Source organism: Salvelinus sp. IW2-2015, linkage group LG4p, assembly GCF_002910315.2.
Source record: "Salvelinus sp. IW2-2015 linkage group LG4p, ASM291031v2, whole genome shotgun sequence".
Classification (NCBI taxonomy): domain Eukaryota; kingdom Metazoa; phylum Chordata; class Actinopteri; order Salmoniformes; family Salmonidae; genus Salvelinus; species Salvelinus sp. IW2-2015.
The window spans coordinates 679898-702906 of record NC_036841.1 but is presented as its reverse complement, the minus strand read 5'-3'; the positions used below and the strand labels follow the sequence as shown (position 1 = coordinate 702906).

Genomic DNA, 23009 nt, shown 5'->3' with positions numbered 1-23009 from the left:
AGCGTTAATTAAATTGTCTGTGTCTTCTTTCTATTGAGTGGTATTCATCTGTCTGATAAGAATATACACCACAGTTATGATTATGTTCAGTTATAAGTTAGATCATTTCTTTAATGCTGCATTGTGTAACTTTTTGGGTGACCCGACAAATTCATAAAAATGTGAGTTATAGATCAGTCACTCAGTAAAAGCAAATCTAAGTGGTAAATGTTCTATTTGCACCCTTTCTATGCTTCCCATTCTGAAGTTTAATTTTGGCATCTTTTACATTTCAGTTTTGTACACCAGCTTTAAACAGCTGAATATACAATATTTTTGGTTATGTAAATATATTMCAGCTGTTTAGATGGTACAATGATTCTCTCTATACACTATGTGCTTTTTTTTGTAACAACTGAAATAAGGCAAACTATAATAATTTTAGCAACCAGGAAATGGCAAGTGATTTCTGCATAGCACAGCTTTAACATCTATATGATAAACCCTGATGGTCATCAAGACTGTCATAGGTGTCAAAATTAAAAGGAGGATCTGGAAGAGTGTGAATTCAAGATATTCTTTATTTTTTAATAGTTTTTTTTGGCCAACAGTGCAGTGCAAAGGCAAAAACATTTTGCAGTCACAGAATTCCACTTGTGAAAAACATGCTCTGTATACAGTAGTAACCATTCACTGGTTGAACTGAAAATGTTTAACAATAGGTAGAACAGTGCCCATGAAAAATATTAAATCCATTGGTTGCTTTCAGCATAAAAAGATTAATGACCAAAACAAACAAAAGTAGTCAATGCAGATTGTGAAAATAAAGGTTCAGCACATTCCAAGCTATAGAATGTGGACCATTATTTAGCCATATCCAATCAGGAGTAAAAGTATACTCAATGGTTTAGTCAACTTCCTCAATGGTTGGTCCAGAGGATCCGCCTCCTCCGGGTGTGGAACCACCAGCCCCTGGCATCCCTCCTGGCATCCCCCCGGGCATGCCCCCTGCACCCTGGTACAGCTTGGTGATGATTGGGTTACACACCTTCTCCAGCTCCTTCTGGTGGTGCTCAAACTCCTCCTTTTCTGCAGACTACAAGGAGAGAGAAAGAGAAAGATAGACATTAGTGCTCCAACCTCCTTGTTGAACCACCAGACATTTGTATAATCAAATTACAATGAGGGACTCAGAGCGCAATACTTGATTTTAAATATGAATGTTAACCCACTCCATTCTGGTTGAAAGACCCAGAGCCAGCACTGTACCTGGTTCTTATCCAGCCAGCTGATGACCTCGTTGCACTTGTCCATGATCTTCTGTTTGTCCTCGTCGCTGAGCTTGCCCTTGAGCTTCTCGTCCTCCACGGTGGACTTCATGTTAAAGGCGTACGACTCCAGGCCGTTTTTGGACGCCACCTTGTCCCTCTGGACGTCGTCCGCAGCTTTGTACTGCTCAGCCTCCTGGACCATGCGCTCTATGTCCTCCTTACTCAGACGACCTATGGAGAGAGGGACAGACATTGAGATGGCTTTGTTAAAGCATTGTTGGAGAGAACATCCCTATTTAAAAATGGTGTGCATACCTTACAATGGCATAGTGTTTAAAGCTCATTCTGGGATTTGGATGTTCAAGAATTAAAGGGTAAATATCAACAATTTAATTGCCATGAACAGATACCCAGATCCCAGACTATAGATTTACAAGGCAGACTATAGATTTACAAGGCAATCTGTGATTGGTTCATCCATGTTTGGACTTTTGAATATACATCTACACACACCTAGTCATTCAAGGGTTATTCTTTATTTGGACTATTTTCTACATTGTAAAGTAATAGTGAAGACATCAAACTATGAAATAACACATATGGAATCATGTAGTAACCAAAAATGTTAAACAAATATATATTTTATATTTGAGATTCTTCAAAGTAGCTTCAAATTCTAGTCCAACAGTAGTACCCCGTCGGAACCAAAAATAATATTCAAATATTACACGTTTCTAATTTTGTCAGAAAGTCATTTTCATTTAAGTTGAAGTGTACTGTTAGCGAGCTAGCTAATGTTAGCTGGCTCTCTAGCGAACTTTACGTGCATGATCTTTGTAGAAATATTATTCATACCGCAGAGCAATTTGCTTGCTAGTTATAGACTAATGTTAGCTAGCTAACATTGAACCTGGTTTTTGTTGCCTGCAGATCCATGCAGGGTAGTAACGTCATGAGCTGGGATTATGGATCATTGTTTAGCTAGCTACATGTCTTAAAAGTTAATGATGTCACTGCGACAACTGTTGATAGACGTTGTTGGTAAATTCAGAGCGCAGAATAACTGACAAATTTACAAACGCTCAACAGCCATTGAATATGGCCCATGTCAGTAAACGTTGGGAAAAAAGCGCAATTAAATTGTTGCCAGCAGCACAGTTGCAGTCACTTACGATCTGGATAACATAAAACAGCCTAACCAGCTCTGCTAGGACAAGTAAAATGGTCAGAGTGAGCTGTTCTCTCATTTGTGTCTGGAAGTCGCTAGCAAGCTAGCCAATGTTAGCCAGTTAGCTAGGGTGCTTGACTGCTGTTAGGACAGAATGCTTGGATCTACCCTACTCCTCGGCCTCACATGCAAATTCTTAAAGAGATGGGTGGGGCTAAAGCTTAAGAGGGTGTGAACGATGCTGAATAGGTGTAGACAAAGAGGGGCTCTCCAGTAGATGCACCAAAACATTCCAAGGTCATTTTCTCTCTAAGTTTATCAAACWTTCAAAGCAGAATTACTTTCCCATTGTTCCTCAACTGTAGCGTATGATATACCATTATCCAGCTCAGTCTCCACTTTGATCCAAAGTAAAAAATGATTGAACATTTTGCTACATAAGACCGGATCGAGTCGGTCGGTCACATATAAGCTAGTTTAATTAACTCCTTTGTTTGTAAACAATATAATTGTAAACAAACACTGTTCAGCCTCAAAACATGGTTAAAACTAGAATTTTGATATCATGGATGATCAGTCCTTGCATCTATAGCTAGGTCTATAAATTTGAGAGTGGGTACATTTCTCCAGCCCCATCCCTCAACTTTTCCCCCAAAACAGTGGCGGGTGGGTGCTATTTTATTGTTTGAAAATCAGATTTGTCCTTTAACTGTAACTACTACTAAGTCTACCTTTGTCATTGGTGATGGTGATCTTATTCTCCTTGCCAGTGCTCTTGTCAGAGGCGGACACGTTCATGATGCCGTTGGCGTCGATGTCAAAGGTGACCTCTATCTGAGGCACACCCCGGGGGGCTGGTGGGATCCCACACAGCTCAAACTTCCCCAGTAGGTTGTTGTCTTTGGTCATCGCTCTTTCCCCCTCATACACCTGACAGGACACAAACACACACTCAGGTCAACACATGTGGATACATTCAAATTCTCATCTCGAGTTTAAATGTAAACACTAACAAATAAATGAGTGTGTGGGTCAATATTGACTCCGATCCAAATTCAACTTAAATATCAACTGGAGTATATGCTAACATTTTGACACTGATGGACACAATCCATTGAGGTACCTAGGAATGAGTCATAGTACATTCCGCTCACCTGAATGAGCACCCCAGGCTGGTTGTCTGAGTATGTGGTGAAGGTTTGCGTCTGCTTGGTGGGGATGGTGGTGTTCCTCTTGATGAGCACAGTCATGACCCCTCCGGCCGTCTCAATGCCCAGGGACAGAGGTGTGACGTCCAGCAGCAGCAGGTCCTGCACGTTCTCAGACTTGTCTCCGGACAAGATGGCCGCCTGGACAGCTGTCAACAGACACAGGGTCATCACTCATTCTTAAACAAACCATCAAAGAATTTACAATGTCCTTTCCATATTAGTCTCCACCCGGCACAGCCAGAAAAGGACTGGCCCACCCCTCATAGACTGGTTCCTCTCTAGGTTTCTTCCTAGGTTTTGCCCTTTCTAGGGAGTTTTTCCTAACCACCGTGCTTCTACACCTGCATTGCATGCTGTTTGGGGTTTTAGGCTGGGTTTCTGTACAGCACTTTGAGATATCAGCTGATGTAAGAAGGGCTATATAAATACATTTGATTTGATTAGGGCTTCTCTGGATGAAGATTAGAAATGGTAGAACAGAAAAAGTAGGTTGTGACAAGAAGGTTTACTGGGCAAAGCTTTAGATAAAAGAGGGAGCTCGAAAAATAAAGAGCCTCACCTGCACCATAGGCGACAGCCTCGTCAGGGTTGATGCTCTTGTTGAGCTCCTTCCCGTTGAATAAGTCCTGCAGCAACTTCTGGATCTTGGGGATGCGCGTGGAGCCTCCCACCAGGACAATGTCGTGGACCTGGGCTTTGTCCATCTTGGCGTCCCTAAGAGACTTCTCAACAGGGTCCAGGGTGCCTCTGAACAGGTCAGCGTTCAGCTCCTCAAAGCGAGCCCTGGTGATGGAGGTGTAGAAGTCGACACCCTCATACAGAGAGTCGATCTCGATGCTGGCCTGGGTGCTGGAGGAGAGGGTGCGCTTGGCACGCTCACAGGCAGTGCGCAGACGACGCACGGCCCTCTTGTTGTCGCTGATGTCCTTCTTGTATTTGCGCTTGAATTCTGAGATGAAGTGGTTGACCATGCGGTTGTCGAAGTCCTCTCCTCCAAGATGGGTGTCTCCGGCAGTGGACTTCACCTCAAAGATCCCGTCTTCGATGGTCAGGATGGACACATCAAACGTACCACCGCCCAGGTCAAAGATTAGGACGTTTCTCTCCATTCCCACCTAAAAACATTTTTTGGGTGAGTTAAATTATTTTTAGGGTGAAATTTGTCTCTCAAAACACATGGTCAATGGGCCTCAGGTACGCATTACAGTTCTGGGTTCTAAGTACTGTTGTTAGTGTTGATAAATATACATAAATTAACCTTCTTGTCCAGGCCATAGGCGATAGCAGCAGCGGTTGGCTCATTGATGATGCGGAGTACGTTGAGACCTGAGATAGTCCCTGCGTCTTTGGTTGCCTGGCGCTGAGAGTCGTTGAAGTAAGCTGGCACAGTGACCACTGCATTGGTTATAGTCTGCAGGAGGAAATATTTACAACTAAGTGAACAGACAAGACAGTCTTCATTTTTGAAAGTCACCTCTAGTGTGAGAAAAATGCATTTATATTTTGTTAAACCATTCAGTAACACCCAAAAGACCATAACATGCGTTGCTATGAAGACAGAGTGATAGGACTGTTGTGATGCTCACCTTGCCCAGGTAGGCCTCTGCAATCTCCTTCATCTTGACCAGCACCATGGAGGAGATCTCCTCTGGGTAGAAGGCCTTGGTCTCTCCCTTGTACTCCACTTGGACCTTGGGCCGTGTCGAGTCGTTGATCACTGTAAACGGCCAGTGTTTCATGTCTGCCTGGACAACACTGTCGTCAAACTTCCGCCCAATCAGCCGCTTCGCATCTGGATAAAGATAAGGGGGTAAACAGGAGTTAATGCCACACGTACATCTTACATACCGTACATGGTATTCGATCAATTTCTCCAAGTGAATTTCTTACCAAACACTGTGTTTGTGGGGTTCATGGCCACTTGGTTCTTGGCGGCGTCCCCAATTAGCCTTTCTGTGTCTGTGAAGGCGACGTAGCTGGGTGTGGTCCTATTGCCCTGGTCGTTGGCAATGATCTCCACTTTGCCATGCTGGAACACACCCACACATGAGTAGGTGGTGCCCAGGTCAATGCCAACTGCTGGTCCTTTTGACATGGCGTCTGAAAATGAAGAGTGATATCATTAAAACAAACTGTGTGGTGGCAAAGTAGAGATTTTTTAAGAGATCTAGGTATGAACTCATTGACCCAGGTAAGTGATCCTGGGGGTAGACTCTAGGGGACAACTCTGTACAACTGGTCAAGTTGGGTCTATTTTGGTATAGGCCTGTGACACATGATGCTATTTTCAGAAAAGTTCATACAATAGTAGCCTATTGTGTCATTGAAAGACCCCGGGACCACCTGTTCAAAAAGGAGTATCGCATTATTGGATACTCACACTGCTCTCAAGGCAGCTCTGCTGGTTTTTACTAGCGGAAGTGACTTTTCATAGCAGGTTTATGAGAACTTAAGCAGCAGGTTAGGATAATTAATGTGGCATGTTAGGAGAATTAATCTGTAATGTTAGGATAATTAGATTAAGGTTAGGAAAAGGGTTAGAAATTGCTAAAATTGTCCCAACCCCACAAATCTAGATACAAACAGGTCTGCCCTGAGAACAGTCTTGGTTTCCACTAATGCGATTCTGCATTCAAAAAAAGACTCATCCCTGTCTTGACCTTCAGTGTAACAGCTGTCTTTCAACCAGACATTCTTCAAAGCATTTCGTCTCGATACAGACAGTTATTTTAGTAGCAGGTTAGAAGAGCCTGCTACGACAAAGTAACTTCGGTATCGAAGCAGCGTGAAGAGTGTTTCTCTAGTTACAGGTTGGGAGTAGGCAGGGGGGTAAAGAAGACGTGCTTTATTACAGCATTTTACATTTTAGTCATTAACAGACACTCTTATCCAGAGCGATTGACAGTTAGTGCATTCACAGGCATAGAAAGTACATTTTTCCTCAAAGTAGCTATCGGCAGTCAGAGTTAGAAAGAGGGGGGGTTAAGTACTGTTTACGTTTTTTTTTAATGTCCGCCTGTTTTAACTGAATAGCTAAAGTAATTCCATGCTTAACACTTTAACCAAATGAACATGATAGAACAAATCCTGGAAGCGATTCCTCACTATCACCTACTAAAATACAAAACAAACATTTTGCCGGGAGTTGTGTCACTGAGGGCACGCCCCTGCCCTGCGGCGGGTGTGTTGGGAAATTGCTAGAACATTCCGTTCAGCTTCATCACCATCCAACTCACGTAGGCTAGACTTGATAGGCTTGCCATTAAAATAAGTTTCACACCCAATTATTTAAACTCGAACATATGTTACATCGAAAAAGTAAACCAATTGTTCAACTGAATAGGTTAATGTTGGAAGGCAAGCCTTCTTCACAGTTAGCCTAACAAGAGAGCGTCCCTTTAAACTGGAGGCAAACTGAAACTGCCATATCCGATGACGCAAACGTTGAAACTATTTTTGCATTCAAAAATAATGTAGCCATTTTCAATTAGAATCTGGGTTTACAGGAGACGTTGAATATGAAACCCAACCGTAGGTAACGTTTCCTGTGAATCCATATTATGCCTAATATAGCCACTTATTGCTTGCTGTTTCAGTATTGCTTCAAGTTTGTTAGCCTGACTTACTGTTTTTCCATCTCCAACAATTGTAATGCTGATATTCAACCTCCATTTCAAAATGCTTACCTTATTAAAGATTAGAAATCAGCCAGAAAATGTAGCTTCACCCTGAATAGTACAGAAGGTTTCCGCCTCTACAATATTCTCGGAAGAAAGTAGGCGGGCTGGTGATTTCTGAGGAATATAAAGATTTCCGCAGAACAGTCTAGAACTGAGCGATGTAGCCAATCAAGTCAAGCTTCTTGTGTGCCACAGGGAGGGGCAGTTAATTGAATGCAAGTGTCACAAAAAAAAAGTGATGGTGATGTCCTAGGCAGGCCAAAACTCCATCCCACCTAAACAATTTCACAGTATTATTCCAACCTAATTTCTTCTTTTTTTTAACCTTTATTTAACTAGGCAAGTCAGTTAAAAACGAATTATTATTTACAATGATGGCCTACTAAAGCATCAGCTACTCTTCCTGGGGTCCAGCAAAATTAAAGCAGTTATAAACAACTGAAAACATTACATTTCACAACAGATTTCACAACACATTAAGGGTGCGTTCATAAATTCACTCTGGCTGTCTACTCCGTTTTCAGAGCACTCTTGTCTGAGAGTGCTAGTGTTCAGAATAACTGATTAATTTATGAACGCTCAACACCTGTTGAATATGGCCGGTGTCAGTAAACATCGGCAAAAAACGCGTAATTAAATTGTTGCGAGCAGCACAGTTACAGTCACCAACGCTCTGGGGAAAAAAAATGGAAACAGCCAAACCAGCTTTGCTAGGGCAAGTAAAATGGTCAGAGTGAGGTGTTCTCTCATTTGTGTCTGGAAGTACTGTAGCTAGCAAGCTAGCCAACGTTAGCCAGTTAGCTTGGGTTCTTGACTGCCTTTGTGAGGTCAGAACTCTCGGATCAAACCTACTCCTCCGCCAGAGCATCCAGTATGCGGTCTGAACGCTCGGATAGAAACGCTCGGAGTACACTCTGGCACTCCAGAGTGAATTTACGAACATATGCCCTCCGGCCACTACTCTATTATTACATATCTACAACACAAAATCCATGTGTACATGTGTGTATAGTGCGTATGTTATCATGTGTGTGTCTCTTCACACTCCCCACTGTTCCATAATATGTATTTGTATCTCTTTTTTAAATCAGAGTTTACTGCTTGCATGAGTTACTTGATGTGACATAGTTGAATGTAGTCATGGCTCAAGGTAGTTCTGTGAGCCTCCCATAGTCTGTTCTGGACTTGGGGACTGTGAAAAGACCTCTGTTGGCATGTCTTGTGGTATGGATGGGTGTCTAAGCTGTGTGCTAGTAGTTTAAACAGATGCATTCAACATGTCAATCTCTCCACTTACTTTGAGCCAGGAGAGATCGACATGCATATTATTGTTAGCTCTTCTTGTACATTTAAAGGCCAGCCGGGCTGCCCTGTTCTGGGCCAATTGTAATTGTCCTAAGTCCCCTTTTGTGACAAAATTTGGGCCTGTAGGACCTGCCTTGTTGATAGAGATGTTAAGAAAGCAGAGCAGCGCTTTATTACGGACAGACCTCTCCCCATTTTTCGACAACTGTTGTATATGTTTAGACCATAATAGTTTACAATCCAGGGTTACTTCAAGCAGTTTAGTCTCCTCAACTTGCTCAATTTCCACATTATCCATTACAAGATTTAGTTGAGGTTTAGTGAATGATTTTTCCCAAATACAATGCTTTTCATTTTTGAAATATTTAGGACTAACCTATTTATTTGAAGTTACACTACCGGTCAAAAGTTTTAGAACACCTACTCATTCAAGAGTTTTTCTTTATTTTTTACTATTTTCTACATTGTAGAATAATAGTGAAGACATTAAACTATGAAATAACACATATGCAATCAAAAAAGTGTTAAACAAATCAAAATATATATTTATATTTGAGATTCTTCAAATAGCCACCTTTGCCTTGATGACAGCTTTGCACACTCTTGGCATTCTCTCAACCAGCTTCATGAGATAGTCACCTGGAATGCATTTCAATTAACAATTGTGCCTTCTAAAAAGTTAATTTGTGAAATGTATTTCCTTCTTAATGCGTTTGAGCCAATCAGTTGTGTTGTGACAAGGTAGGGGGTATACAGAAGATAGCCCTATTTGGTAAAAGACCAAGTCCATATTATGGTAAGAACAGCTCAAATAAGCAAAGAGAAACGACAGCCAATCATTACTTTAAGACATGAAGGTCAGTCAATATGAAACATTTCAAGAACTTTGAAAGTCTCTTCAAGTGCATTCGCAAAAACCATCAAGCGCTATGATGAAACTGGCTCTCATGAGGACCGCCACAGGAATGGAAGACCCAGAGTTGCCTCTGCTGCAGAGTATAAGCCTCGGAAATTCCAGCCCAAATAAATGCTTCACAGAATTCAAGTAACAGACACATCTGTGTGAATCAGGCTGTGTGAATCAGGCCATCATGGTCGAATTTCTGCAAAGAAACCACTACTGCCGTTGTGAGGTCAGAACTCTCGGATCAACCCTACTCCTCCGCCAGAGCATCCAGTATGCGCAAATAATAAGAAGACACAAATAATAAGATGAGACTTCSTTGGGCCAAGAAACACGAGCAATGGACAGTGGAAATCTGTCCTTTGGTCTGGAGTCCAAATTTGAGATATTTGGTTCCAACAGCTGTGTCATTGTGAGACGTGATGTGGGTGAACGGATGATCTCCGCATGTGTTTTATCCACCGTAAAGCATGGAGGAGGAGGTGTTATGGTGTGGTGGTGCTTTGCTGGTGACAATGTCAGAGATTTATTTAGAATTCAAGGCATACTTAACCAGCATGGCTACCACAGCATTCTGCAGCAGTAAGCCGACCCATCTGGTTTGGGCTTAGTGGGACTATCATTTGTTTTTCAACAGGACAATGACCCAACACACCTCCAGGCGGTGTAAGGGCTATTTTACCAAGAAGGATAGTGATGGAGTGCTGCATCAGATGACCTACCCTCCACAGTCTCCCGACCTCAACCAAATTGAGATGGTTTGGCATGAGTTGGACCGCAGAGTGAAGGAAAAGCAGCCAAGAAGTGCTCAGCATATGTGGGAACTCCTTCAAGACTGTTGGAAAAGCATTCCAGACGAAGCTGGTTGAGAGAATGCCAAGAGTGAGAGAATGCCCTTGAATGAGTAGGTGTTCTAAAACCTTTGACCGGTAGTGCATGCTCGACCCGCTCAGATTTCCACCACAAGCACAAAAAAATTGCCCAAAACAATAAAACCATCTCACCTGCTTTTACACTATGATTTGACACTGGTTTTCATCCAACCTTTTAATGTTTTCATCCAACCTTTCAAAACAACATTTCTCTGTCAACTTTCCAAATGTTGACAAAACAAAATACGCTAGACCAGGTGGATCGTTTTATGTGGTAAAATTAATTACACGAAAAATGTTGGTGGAAACGCTTTTATGAGCAAATATTGATATAGGCCAATAACCATTATATCAAAGTAAATTTGGAGTCACGTGATGACATGTTGTGTGGTCCTCCCACTACGACTCATCAGGAAAGCATACAGTTTATGAAGTTAAAGATTAAATAAATGATGATGAACTTCACAGGGTTGGGAAAGTGCAAGGTGATGAGCTTTATTCTCCTTTCCAATAAATATCGATGGTCTTATTCTGGTTACATGATAATCTATGCTTGGCAAATACAAATAAACTCGCTATTTTGTCCATAATAATCTCATAATGTAAACTATACAACCGCAGATAGTACTGTTGGCTAGAGCGCCCCTAACAATACCCGAGCGGGCACACTCGCTATATAACCCAACATTTGTTGTGAGAAAACCATCAGTAGAGTTGAAAATGCGATGGAAACCCATTTAACTTGTAGTTTTTTATTCGGTACATTGGAATTTAACRGCAAAATGTTATTTTTATGTGCACTACGTCATCACGCACAACCTTTTAGTAAATTTTATGGAAACACACATCTTTGGTGCGGATTTTATTTTATGCGGATTTTTGAATATTCGCATGAAAATCTGTCACTAATTGGATGGAAACCTACCTACTGAGATAAATATTGAAAAAAGAGTTCAGTTCACATAACAGGGCTGAACTTGTGGGACAGGTTGTTGTTTTCTTGCCAAAATATTAATAATAATCTTCAGAAATGACATTTTTCGAAGCAACAAAATAACGAGGGTTTTACAATGATGGTGAAAACTTGGAGAAATGTTGGGCTTAAGTGGGTGAAAATCTTACTAGTAGTCACAGAGGATGCATGTCAAAATGCATGTAAAAATGCTGAATTGTTGCACTTTAGCAAGTCTTGTTTCCGGAGTTATTGAATTTTTCATGCAATGTGTTCTATATTAAAGGGTATTATTTGTACACAATTTCTACTTAAAATATCAAAGTGACGCAAAATACACTCATTTCGTGGAATGACCTCTCATGGTCTTTCACTTTAGTTGTTTAATTTATACTGTCAGCAAAGAGCATAGGCCTACCATGTAATTGTAATATGCATTGCATTTTGCATATCAACAACATAATGTGAGTCTGGTTTTATATAATTAATGACACTAAACTGAAGAAATTATATTTATCGTTATTCTACTGTTKGAAAGGTCAGGTGTCATATCATGAAAAAGGAACAGAGACAAGTCAAAACATGCAAACAGTCCCCTGTTGCTATGTGGGGTTTGTTTGTCCATTGCTCATGTTGTTTGTGCTTGGATGGAATGGAATAGGGAAACTAGAGTACACGAGATGAGAGCAGAGAACATGTTTGTCTCCTCTCCTGCCATCTGACTCATACCCCTGAGAGAGAGAGAGAGTAAGAGAGAAAGAGAGAGAGAGAGAGAAATAAGTTTGGGATTTAGCTAAAGAGGGTGCCTCACTGAACAATTGCTGCCGTCTGGCCTGGAGCAGGTTGATAGAGAAAGCCTGCACAGAAAGAAGAAATAGCTGCAGGGTGGAGTGCCATTATCAGAGAACCCTTCAGATTATAGATGAAAAATAATGAAAGACATATGTCAGATACATGGTGGCAGTCCTATAAATGTGTTGTTTGTTTATGGTTCTTATGTAATGGTAAAAACATCTCTAGGCCTACAGTAAACAACACCAATGGCATGCCTTGGAGAAAAATAGATATACATATAGTAAACAAAGGCAAAATCCAAARGGACTTTTATCATTGGATACCTCAAGAGTAATCTAACATGGGTCTTTATTGGGCTGTCCTCATACAGGCTATTGTAGTGCTGTCTCTGGTGGATCCAGGGAAGTTAGAAGTCCCTTTCATGTTGGGGTGCCACACAAAAGACCCTGGCTCTCTCTCTTCAATAGGTGTGTCTTTTATTCCTGGACAGGGAATADATATTCTGGTTAGTGCCAGTTTGCTCTGTTCTGTGAAGGGAGTAGTACACAGCGTTGTACGAGATCTTCAGTTTTTTGTCAATTTCTCGCATGGAATAGCCTTAATTTCTCAGAACAAGAATAGACTAACGAGTTTCAGAAGAAAGTTATTTGTTTCTGGCTATTTTGATCCTGTAATCAAACCCACAAATGCTGATGCTCCAGATACTCGACTAGTCTAAAGATGGCCAGTTTTATTGCTTCTTTAATCAGAACAACAGTTTTCAGCTGTGCTAACATAATTGCAAAAMGATTTTCTAATGATCAATTAGCCTTTAAAATGATKAACTTGGATTAGCTAACACAATGTGCCATTGGAACACAGGAGTGATGGTTGCTGATAATGGGCCTCCTTTCACCTATGTAGATATTCCATTACAAATCAGCCGTTTCCAGCTACAATAGTCATTTACAACATTAACAATGTCTACACTGTATTTCTGATAAATTGTATGTTATTTTAATGGACAAAAAAATGTTATTTTCTTTTAAAAACAAGGACATTTCTAAGTGACCCCAAACTTTTGAACGGTAGTGTACTTGAATTGAATGTGCTTGTTACATTATGCCCGAGACTATTCATTATGTAGTCTTTACATAACACCATTAATGCCTATTAACACCTTAATAATAACACCTTCCATCCAACCTACCATCACGGCTCTCTTTTCCATGGACAGTATGTGCTTGGTGTGGACTTGATTGTAACTCAATTGAGACAGACATAAAATTACATTAATTATGTCATCAAGTTGTTRCRSGAGCACTGAGCTCATCCTGTGGCTCTATATCAGATCCACAACTCTGTTGAAGTCAATTGGCTTTAATCAGCACAAAAATCATACAATTACTGTCAGAGGATATGTKATGAAATTGTCTGACTTTAAAGTGCATTCGTGTACTTCTTTTCACCATGTTAATAATTCACTTTTAGTCTTGCATTCTAAAGCGTCATTGTAGGTATGTCTACTGACAGATATCATTGGCAAAATACGAAATTTCAAAAAAAACAAAAACTTAATAATTAAGTATATAGCCATGTTGAAAATACAACAACATACAGTGCCTTCGGAAAGTATTCAGACCCCTTGACTTTTTCCACATTTTGTTACGTTACAGCCTTATTCTAAAATGTATTAATGTATTGTTTTTTTCCCCCTTCATCACTCTACACACAATACCCCAATACCCCAATACAATATAGACAGGTGTGTGCCTTTCCAAATCATGTCCAATCAATTGAATTTACCACAGGTGGACGCCAATAAAGTTGTAGACACATCTCAAGGATGATCAATGGAAACAGGATGCACCTGAGCTCAATGTTGAGTCTCATAGCAAGGGTCTGAATGCTTATGTGAATAATTTTTTAAAGTTTGTTATTGTTAATACATTTTCACAAAAATGTCATTATGGGGTATTGTGTGTAGATTGCTGAGGAAAAACWTTTATTTAATCCATTTTAGAATAAGGCTGTAACATAATAAAYTGTGGAAAAAGTCAACGCGTCTGAATACTTTCCGAAGGCACTCTACAGTAGTGAGATGTTTCTGAACATCCATATCCCATGTTGTCTTTTGTATGGGATGTTTTTCTTTCACTCCCTTCTGCACCTTAGGAGGCCAGTATAAATACAGGGAGCTGGAGAAAGAGATAAAGACAAGATGAACACTTACAGGGTCTTTTTTTTGCCATATCTCTGGAATGTCATCAACCAGAGGAATATTAGCTTATTTTCTTAATAATATATGCATAAAAATGTGTGCTTTAATTAGTGCACAAATGTAAGAAGCTTGTTTGCCTTTAATCTATTAATGTGCAAGATTAATCAGTAAAATCTTTCCTGTTTCCTGTTTATTTGTGATTTTGTAATTGGCTAACCTTTTCAAAAAGTGGATTGTGAGTTTATAGACAAAGTCATATCGATGTGTGATGTTTTTTCAGATAATGGCCTCAGAAGAAGTTGGTGAATGCCTTGATCCTCATTGTGGTGTGTCTTGTACTTGCAGACTGAGAACAATGTGGCTGCCCCTGCTTCTGTGTCAACTTGGCCTGATTCTGCAGAGTGAGGCCCAGACACGCACACACCATTCAGACCACCAAGTTAGTGAATACACTGCTCAGGTGATACAAGTACTTCCATCCCCTCTTATTTCAACAGAGGTTAGGGTGATAATAAAACACATCAACATCACCAAAATGTCAGGTAATTACTATTATAGTATTTCAGTATTATTGTACCACATTGTACACTATTCCTTTGCCTTATCTAATGGTTCATATCTCTGGTCTTTCTCAGTGAACTTTGACATCACATTGACCTGTGGTACTGAGGTTATGGAGATGAGTATCTTGTTATGCCCAGTCTACTGATGGCCCTTAATGCACAGTTCCTCCTCCCTGAGTGCTATGGAATGCCTGACTGCTCCTGAAATTCAATCTGTCAATAACTGCTGATCCTGTGGCTGTCTGCTCCAACACATTCAGGGTAAATCAACTACAGGAATGTAGTTACCTGCTGGTTAATTAGAGGATATAATTTAACTTCAGTATGGTGAGGCAAAATTAGTATTTGATTTGTTGAGTTGCCCCTACTGTTCTAAACTGGGTGTTTTTGTCACGTTCCTGACCTTATTTCCTTTATTTTGTCTTTGTTTAGTATGGTCAGGACGTGAGCTGGGTGGGRATTCTATGTTATGTGTTTCTATGTTGGGTTCTTTTCAATTAGCCTGATATGGTTCTCAATCAGGGGCAGGTGTTTTACGTTTCCTCTGATTGAGAACCATATTAAGGTAGGCTGTTCACACTGTTTGTTTGTGGGTGATTGTTGCTGTGTCTGTGTTTGTTGCACCACACGGTACCGTTTCGTTTCGTTCTTTCCTGTTCGTGCGGTCATTGTTATATGTTCTCAAGTCTGTTTACGTCGTTTTGTCATTTATCAAGTGTGCTTCGTGTTCGTCTTTCTTTAAATAAATCATTATGTCTTCATACCTCGCTGCATATTGGTCCGATCCTTGCTCCTCCTCAGAGGAGAACGAACGTTACKGTTTTGAATCTATTTGTCTTGACTGCACATAATCAATTAAGTTGGGACTGGATTATTTTCTGACTTCTCAAATGTCTAGTTTGTTATATATCTGGCATCATCAACTCGTTGGACTCCAGTGCGGCTATTGTCACCTATCTCCTGTCGCTACCCTCTGCAGTATCTGGTCAACAATAGTAAAGTCGCGGTGTTCACCACCTACTCTACTATAACTCCAAGTATAATTCTGCATCCTTTCATCTAATGACTCAATTATTGAGTGTTAACCATGTACAGTATGTGTCTCTGTAACATTCCCCCCACTTGATTGTCCACAGATCGGGTGTGAGTCTGGCAGTGAGGGACAACAGCGGCAGCTTCGTCAGTACTCTGAGTATGTGGCTCTACAGTGTAAGTGGTTTGTCTTTGTGTGTACCTTGAGCACATGGCTGCCATAAGTACACAGTGCACTTCTACAGGATATGAAGCAATTGTGTTGTGCTTATAATAGACTGGTGTTTTGCTGTGAAACAGGACACTGACTACACTCAGAAACTCATTGTTCCAGAGAATGGAATAAATCTGAAGACCTGAATCTTTGTGGGGGTGAAAGCCACCAATCTAACAGAGGTTAGGACTACAATACACAGATAAAATCTAACTCAATAAAAGCCTTTTGTAAAGTACCATACTGCAAAACGTACAATGTATCACAAGAAAAAACATATCTTTAAGAAAAAAAGTGTTGTAGTTATACTGCATTCTAGAATCAGTCCCTCTCTTCCTTTCCACGTTCTGCTTGACCGATGCTACGCAACAACAAGTCCCGTTCCCAACAACAGCACCTAATATGACCTCTTTGTTGGGTGAGTCAATATTATTCACCCAGTTTAATTTCTATAGATTTATGATAACTCTGTAACTGAAACTGAAGCCTTTTTTGTTTCCGGTCACGCCTAAATCGTGTATGCGTACAGTATGTGTATGATTCATATCTCTTGTCTCATAGAAGGTGTACGTACACATGATGGACAAACCAGGGTCAAGTTGAATGGAGCGTCTCAGCATGCACACCTTCCGTTTCATTGAACACAAGAACATGACCGTCGCCACTTTCTATCTGCACTGTCACCCGACTCTGTGAGGTGTCCTCCTGTTCGTCCTTAGTAAGTATCAACAATTAGAAAATAACACACAGGTCACTGCCTTCACTCAGAGAAACAAAACTAAACGTTTTGCGACAATACATTGTGGCGGTCACGATCCCGTTCACCATATTGCTTTTTGACTCTCTAGACATCTGGGATGCCTACAACAACGTTCTAATGTTCCGGCTTAAAACCTGTTGCCTAGAGTCTGGGTTTCACAGACATTATTACCCTCTGAAGAACTCAAATTTCTTAGACAACCAACCCTATGCTATTCTAAGCTTATTCAACTGACTAGACAAATGTTTCAAACCGGTAGGAACTGAAAACTGACTTCCTGTCTGAACTTTGCCTGTTTGATCTCAGAATTGTTCAGATATCTCTAGGAGAAAGAGAGGACAACGGTGTAGCCATACTATACCACTGGACCAGTGGTGTGACATGATATCAGACATGAATGATATATCAGACATTAATTAATGGCACTTGATGAGAGTGAAATTGATTAGTCACCTCATTGCTCATACAGTATGAGTAATTAAATGGATCGTTATGTAAGTCACTTCATTCTTGACCACCTTATTCTGTTTCCCTCTGCTACAGGTCTTCCAACAGCTTCACAATGTAAGAAATTCTTCCAAGTTGCCCTTGATAATCACAGTCATCAAAGCCTATGGCTTTCATTAAAATAAAATAAATGTGCTACAGTGTTGATATATCCCTCCTGCCCTTCCAACAGTCTCCTCCCAGTCCCAGAGAAGCCCAATGGGCCGTATGGACGTCACAACTTCGGTGCTGGTTGTGATCTGTCTCTCCATGGCCCTGTTCATTGGTCTGTTCCTGAGGAGGGGAAGGTTATCCATCCTCCAATTAAATATGGTCTAGGACTAGGGACACCGTCTCTCCTGACATGGCTGAAGACTGGGACCAGTCTCCTAGCTAACAGTCAGTGGGGTATTTTACATTCCTAGAACATGTAGACAGCTGTTGTGAATACATGATACAGTGGCAGGTTATGAGTAAAATTAGTAAAGGATGGTAGTTCTGAATCCATGAGTAAAGGATGATTAGTTCTCAGTTCATAAGTAAAGGATGGTTAGTTCTCAATCCATGAGTAAAGGATGGTTATTTCTCAGTTCATAAGTAAAGGATGGTTCATTCTTGGTAACAGGAGTAAATAATGGTTAGTTATCAGTTCATGAGTAAAGGATGGTTAGTTCTTAGTAACATGAGGAAAGGATGGTTAGTTACCAGTTCATGAGGAAAGGATGGTTAGTTCTCAGTTCATGAGTAAAGGATGGTTAGTTCTCAGTTCATGAGTAAAGGATGATTAGTTCTTGGTAACATGAGTAAAGGATGGTTGGAGTTTCTCAGTTCATGAGTAAAGGATGTTCAGTTCTGAGTCACATAAGTAAAGAATGGTTAGTCTAAGTTCATGAGTAAAGGATGGTTAGTTCATTGTACATGACAGTAAAGGAGGGGGGGGTGTTAGTTCTCAGTTCATGAGTAAGGAAGGTGGTTAGTTCTTGGTAACATGAGTAAAGGATGGTTAGTTCTTCGTACATGAGTAAAGGATGGTTAGTTCTATCAGGAGTAAAGGATGGTTAGTTCTTGTAACATAAGTAAAGATGGTTAGTCCTCAGTTCATGAGTAAAGGATGGTTAGTTATTGGTAACATGAGTAAGGATGGATTAGTTCTCAGTTCATGAGTAAAGGATGTTTAGTTCTTGGTACATGAGAAAGGATGGTTAGTTCTTGTAACATGAGTAAAGGATGGTTAGTATCTCATTGGAACAGAGTAAATGGATGGTTAGTTCTCAGTTCATGAGTAAAGAAGGTTAGTTCTCAGTTCATAAGTAAAGGATGGTTAGTTCTCAGTTCATGAGTAAAGGATGGTTAGTTCTTGGTAACATGAGTAAAGGATGGTTAGTTCTTGGTAACATGAGTAAAGGATGGTTAGTTCTCAGTTATTGTAAAGGATGGTTAGTTTCTGGTAACATGAGTAAAGATGGTTAGTTCTCAGTTCAATGAGTAAAGGATGTTTTAGTTCTTAGCTAACATAAGTAAAGATAGGTTAGTTCTCGTTCATGAAGAAAGGATGGTTAGTTCTGCAGTTCATGAGTAAAGGATGTTACTTCTTGGGTAAATTCATGAAGTAAAGGATGGTTAAATTCTCGTAGCATGAGTAAAGGAATGGTTAGTTCTCAGTCATGAGTAAGGATGGTTAGAGTTCTCAGTTCATGAGTAAAGGATGGTTAGTTCTCAGTTCATGAGTAAAGGATGGTTAGTTCTCGGTAACATGAGTAAAGGGTGGTTAGTTCTCAGTTCATGAGTACAGGATGGTTAGTTCTCAGTTCATGAGTAAAGGATGGTTAGTTCTTGGTAACATGAGTAAATAATGGTTAGTTCATGCATATTGTTAAGAAACATAGCAATTTATAATTGAAGTAGCAGCAGGGCACTAGAGGTAAACCTCTACACACCTAAATGTATAGTTCCTATATGGCATGTACAGATTTCTGTAAGAATCTTTTGTATGGTAGCTGACTGCTAGTCAGAGTAAATGTTTGATAGCTAAAGGCCAGAGCAAATGTTGTATGCACTTGCTTGACAGATTCATATTAAAGTATTTTATTAATATTTTTTGTGTGAAATAATTGTCCATCCTCCATATCATTTTTAGATGTTTGCTCTTGGGCCAACAAAACTGGCAACTCTAGTCTTGGCCTTTACCTAAGAATAGTTATACTAGTTTGATTCTCCTATCTTTTATTTTGTGACAGTGCGTGCCTTATTACTGGGAAAGCAGCCGTGGACTGTCAGTGGGGAGAGTATCATGGATGTCTTGGTTGGGTGATTATGTAGATGTATCATACAAATGTTCAAGTGTAGCTTCAGCTTGATTATAGAGAATGTTCTCCCTTTGTGCAACAAGTCAAAACAGCAGCATGTTGAAAAGCTTTCACAGAACCTACACAAGTAATTATTTTTGACTATTTGTCTTATTTAAGAAATTTCACCTGGRACCTATCTTTTGGTTTCTGTATATTCAGTAGCCTAAATACAATATTAGTTCAGTCAAAGAACGTGTAAAAGTCTAAAGAAAACCTAAACCAGCAGCATAACAAAGTACAGTTTTGGTAACAGATTTAAGTACTAGTAGTCTAAATACTCACATCCATCAGTATTCTAAAACACTCTTTTGGCGTGATATGTATGTACAGAACTGTTTGGGTTCTCTTTGGGTGTGTGTACTGAATGCCTAGTTGACTGGCAGGGCTTTTTTGGGCTGCACACATCCTGGCTATGGTCTGCCAAGAAATGGATTAAGACGATAAAGAGATAAATTACTCTTCAAACCCACAAGAGAAAAAGGAGCTGATGGACTTTTTAGGCACAAGAAAAGGCATAAAAACGTTATAAAAAAGGAGAGTTAATATATTATCCCATAGGTGACAAACATGTAAAGCAATTCAAAATGTAGCAGGGGGTGGCACCCACTAATGTACGAAAATTGTACTGTGTTGTACTGTACAGTATTGCACTGTGGGAAACTTCTAAATAAGGAATGCACATAGCTCTGCGTCTCTGCCACTAACAGTTTCATACTTATATTTACCCCTATGACTCATGGTCTAAATCCCAAATGGCACCCTATGCCATTGATAGTGCACTAATTTTGACCAAAGCCCTGGTCAATAGTAATGCACTATATAGGGAATAGGATGCCATTTGGGARGCTGATTGAGACATTGACTCTCCACTGCCCTGGATCAGATGCACCTGTTCCCTTTACACTCTGAGGGAGGGCTGGGAGCCAGACGTGAGGTTGAGGTCTTTTGAGACGGTGCTGACGGACCGTCAGCTGTACTGCAGTGACACGCTGGCCCAGCTCTGTATCTCCCTCTGCTTCTCCAGCACCATGGAGTTCATGAGCAACCAGCCCTGTCTCAATGATCACTTCTGTCATCACCTGGGAACCCTCACAAAGCCCACTAGTGTGAGGATGTAGAGATGACAATTAACATACATAATATATACAGTGTATATACAGTGGGGAGAACAAGTATTTGATACACTGCCGATTTTGCAGGTTTTCCTACATACAAAGCAGTCGATGTTAAATTTTTGCATCATAGGTACACTCAACTGTGAGAGACGGATCTACACACAAAATCCAGTAATCTCATTGTTTTGCATTCTTTATTGCCTGACAATAAGTATTGAATCACCTACCAACCAGATAGAATTCCAGCTCTCACAGACCTGTTAGTTTTTCTTTAAGAAAGCCCTCCTGTTCTCCACTCATTAACCTGTATTAACTGCACCTGTTTGAACTCGTTACCTGTATAAAAGACACACCTGTCCATCACACTCAATCAAACACGACTCCAACCTCTCCACAATGGCCAAGACCAGAGAGCTTGTGTAAGGACATCAGGGATAAAATTGTAGACCTGCACATGCTGGGGATGGGTACAGGACATAGGCAAGCAGCTGGAGAGAAGGCAACAACTGTTGCGCGCAATTATTAGAAAATGTGGAAGAAGTTCAAGATGACGGTCAAATCACCCTCGGTCTGGGGCTCCATGCAAGATCTCACCTTGTGGGGCATCAATGTCATGAGGAAGGTGAAGGATCAGGCCCAGAACTACACGGCAGGACGCTGGACAATGACCTAAGAGAGCTGGGACCACAGTCGCAAAGGAAACCATTAGTAACACACTACGCCGTCATTGATGAAATCTCCGTGCAGCGCACGCAAGGTCCCCTTGCTCAAGCCAGCGCATGTCTAGGCCGTCTGAAGTTTGCCAATGACCATCTGGATGATCCAGAGGAGGAAGGAGAGTCATGTGCGGTAGGTCGATGAGACAAAAATAGAGCTTTTTGGTCTAAACTCCACTCGCAGTGTTTGGAGGAAGAAGAAGGATGAGACAACCCCACGACTCATCCCAACCGTGAAACATGGAGGTGGAAACATCACTTCTGGGGATGCTTTTCTGCAAAGGGGACAGGACGACTGCACCGTAATTGAGGGGAGGATGGATGGGGCCATGTATCGCGAGATCTTGGAAAACAACCTCCTTCCTCAGTAAGAAGCATTGAAGATGGTCGTGGTGGGTCTTCCAGCATGACAACGACCCAAACACACAGCCAGGGCAACTAAGGAGTGGCTCCGTAAAGAGCATCTCAAGGTCCTGGAGGGGGCCTAGCCAGTCTCCAGACCTGAACCCAATAGAAAATCTTTGGAGGGAGCTGAAAGTCTGTATTGCCCAGCGACAGCCCCGAAACCTGAAGGATCTGGAGAAGGTCTGTATGGAGGAGTGGGCCAAAATCCCTGCTGCAGTGTGTGCAAACCTGGACAAGAACTACAGGAAACGTATGAAACAAAGGTTTCTGTACCAAATATTAAGTTCTGCTTTTCTGATGTATCAAATACTTATGTCATGCAGTAAAATGCTAATTAATTACTTAAAAATCATACAATGTGATTTTCTGGATTTTTGTTGAAGTGTATCTATGATAAAAATTACAGACCTCTACATGCTTTGTAAGTAGGAAAACCTGCAAAATCGGCAGTGTATCAAATACTTGTTCTCCCCACTGTATATATACAGTATATATATATATAAAGAGAGAGAGAGAAGATAGCCCTATTTGGTAAAAGAACAAGTCCATATTATGGCAAGAACAGCTCAAATATGCAAAGAGAAATGACAGTCCATCATTACTGTAAGACATGGTCAGTCAAGAACTTGATCAAGCCCCACAGGAAGCACTATGATGAAACTGGCTCTTATGAGGACCGCCACAGGAAAGGAAGACCCAGAGTTACCTCTGCTGCAGAGGATAAGTTCATTAGAGGTAACTGCATCTCAGATTGCAGCCCAAATAAATGCTTCACAGAGTTCAAGTAACAGACACATCTCAACATCAACAGGCAACATCAACTGGCAATAAGAAAGCAAGGCTATATATTCCCAATATTCAACATCAACTGTCCTTTAGTAGTGGGTTCTTTGAAGCAATTCGACCATGAAGGCCTGATTCACGCAGTCTCCTCTGAACAGTTGATGTTGAGATGTGTCTGTTACTTGAACTCTYTGAAGCATTTATTTGGGCTGCAATTTCTGAGYCTGGTAACTCTAATGAACTTATTCTC

The 23009-nt window shown here is 40.8% G+C and overlaps 1 protein-coding gene and 1 pseudogene across 1 annotated transcript; one reads left to right on the top strand and one right to left on the bottom strand.

Annotated features, from left to right (window-relative positions):
* Positions 1 to 542: 542 nt before the first annotated feature.
* On the bottom strand, positions 543 to 7418 carry LOC111958384 (heat shock cognate 70 kDa protein). Its single transcript, XM_023979642.2, has 9 exons — positions 7316 to 7418; positions 5520 to 5729; positions 5216 to 5421; positions 4888 to 5040; positions 4189 to 4744; positions 3573 to 3775; positions 3150 to 3348; positions 1249 to 1481; positions 543 to 1075 (listed from the first exon to the last, which is right to left on the bottom strand). Exons 2-9 carry the CDS (start codon positions 5722 to 5724, stop codon positions 887 to 889), a joined length of 1944 nt encoding a protein of 647 aa, XP_023835410.1. The 5' UTR covers positions 5725 to 5729; positions 7316 to 7418; the 3' UTR covers positions 543 to 886.
* An 8157-nt stretch (positions 7419 to 15575) lies between these two features.
* Positions 15576 to 20858, top strand: LOC111957450 (zona pellucida-like domain-containing protein 1; annotated as a pseudogene).
* Positions 20859 to 23009: the final 2151 nt, after the last annotated feature.

Excerpts from the sequence above, each read along its gene's own strand:
- LOC111958384 (XM_023979642.2), bottom strand. The coding sequence starts at position 5,724 with ATGTCAAAAGGACCAGCAGTTGGCATTGACCTGGGCACCACCTACTCA. Across the intron at positions 5,422-5,519 it reads CCCCACAAACACAGTGTTTG|ATGCGAAGCGGCTGATTGGG; the intron begins GTAAGAAATTCA and ends ATCTTTATCCAG. Across the intron at positions 3,349-3,572 it reads AGCCTGGGGTGCTCATTCAG|GTGTATGAGGGGGAAAGAGC; the intron begins GTGAGCGGAATG and ends GTGTCCTGTCAG.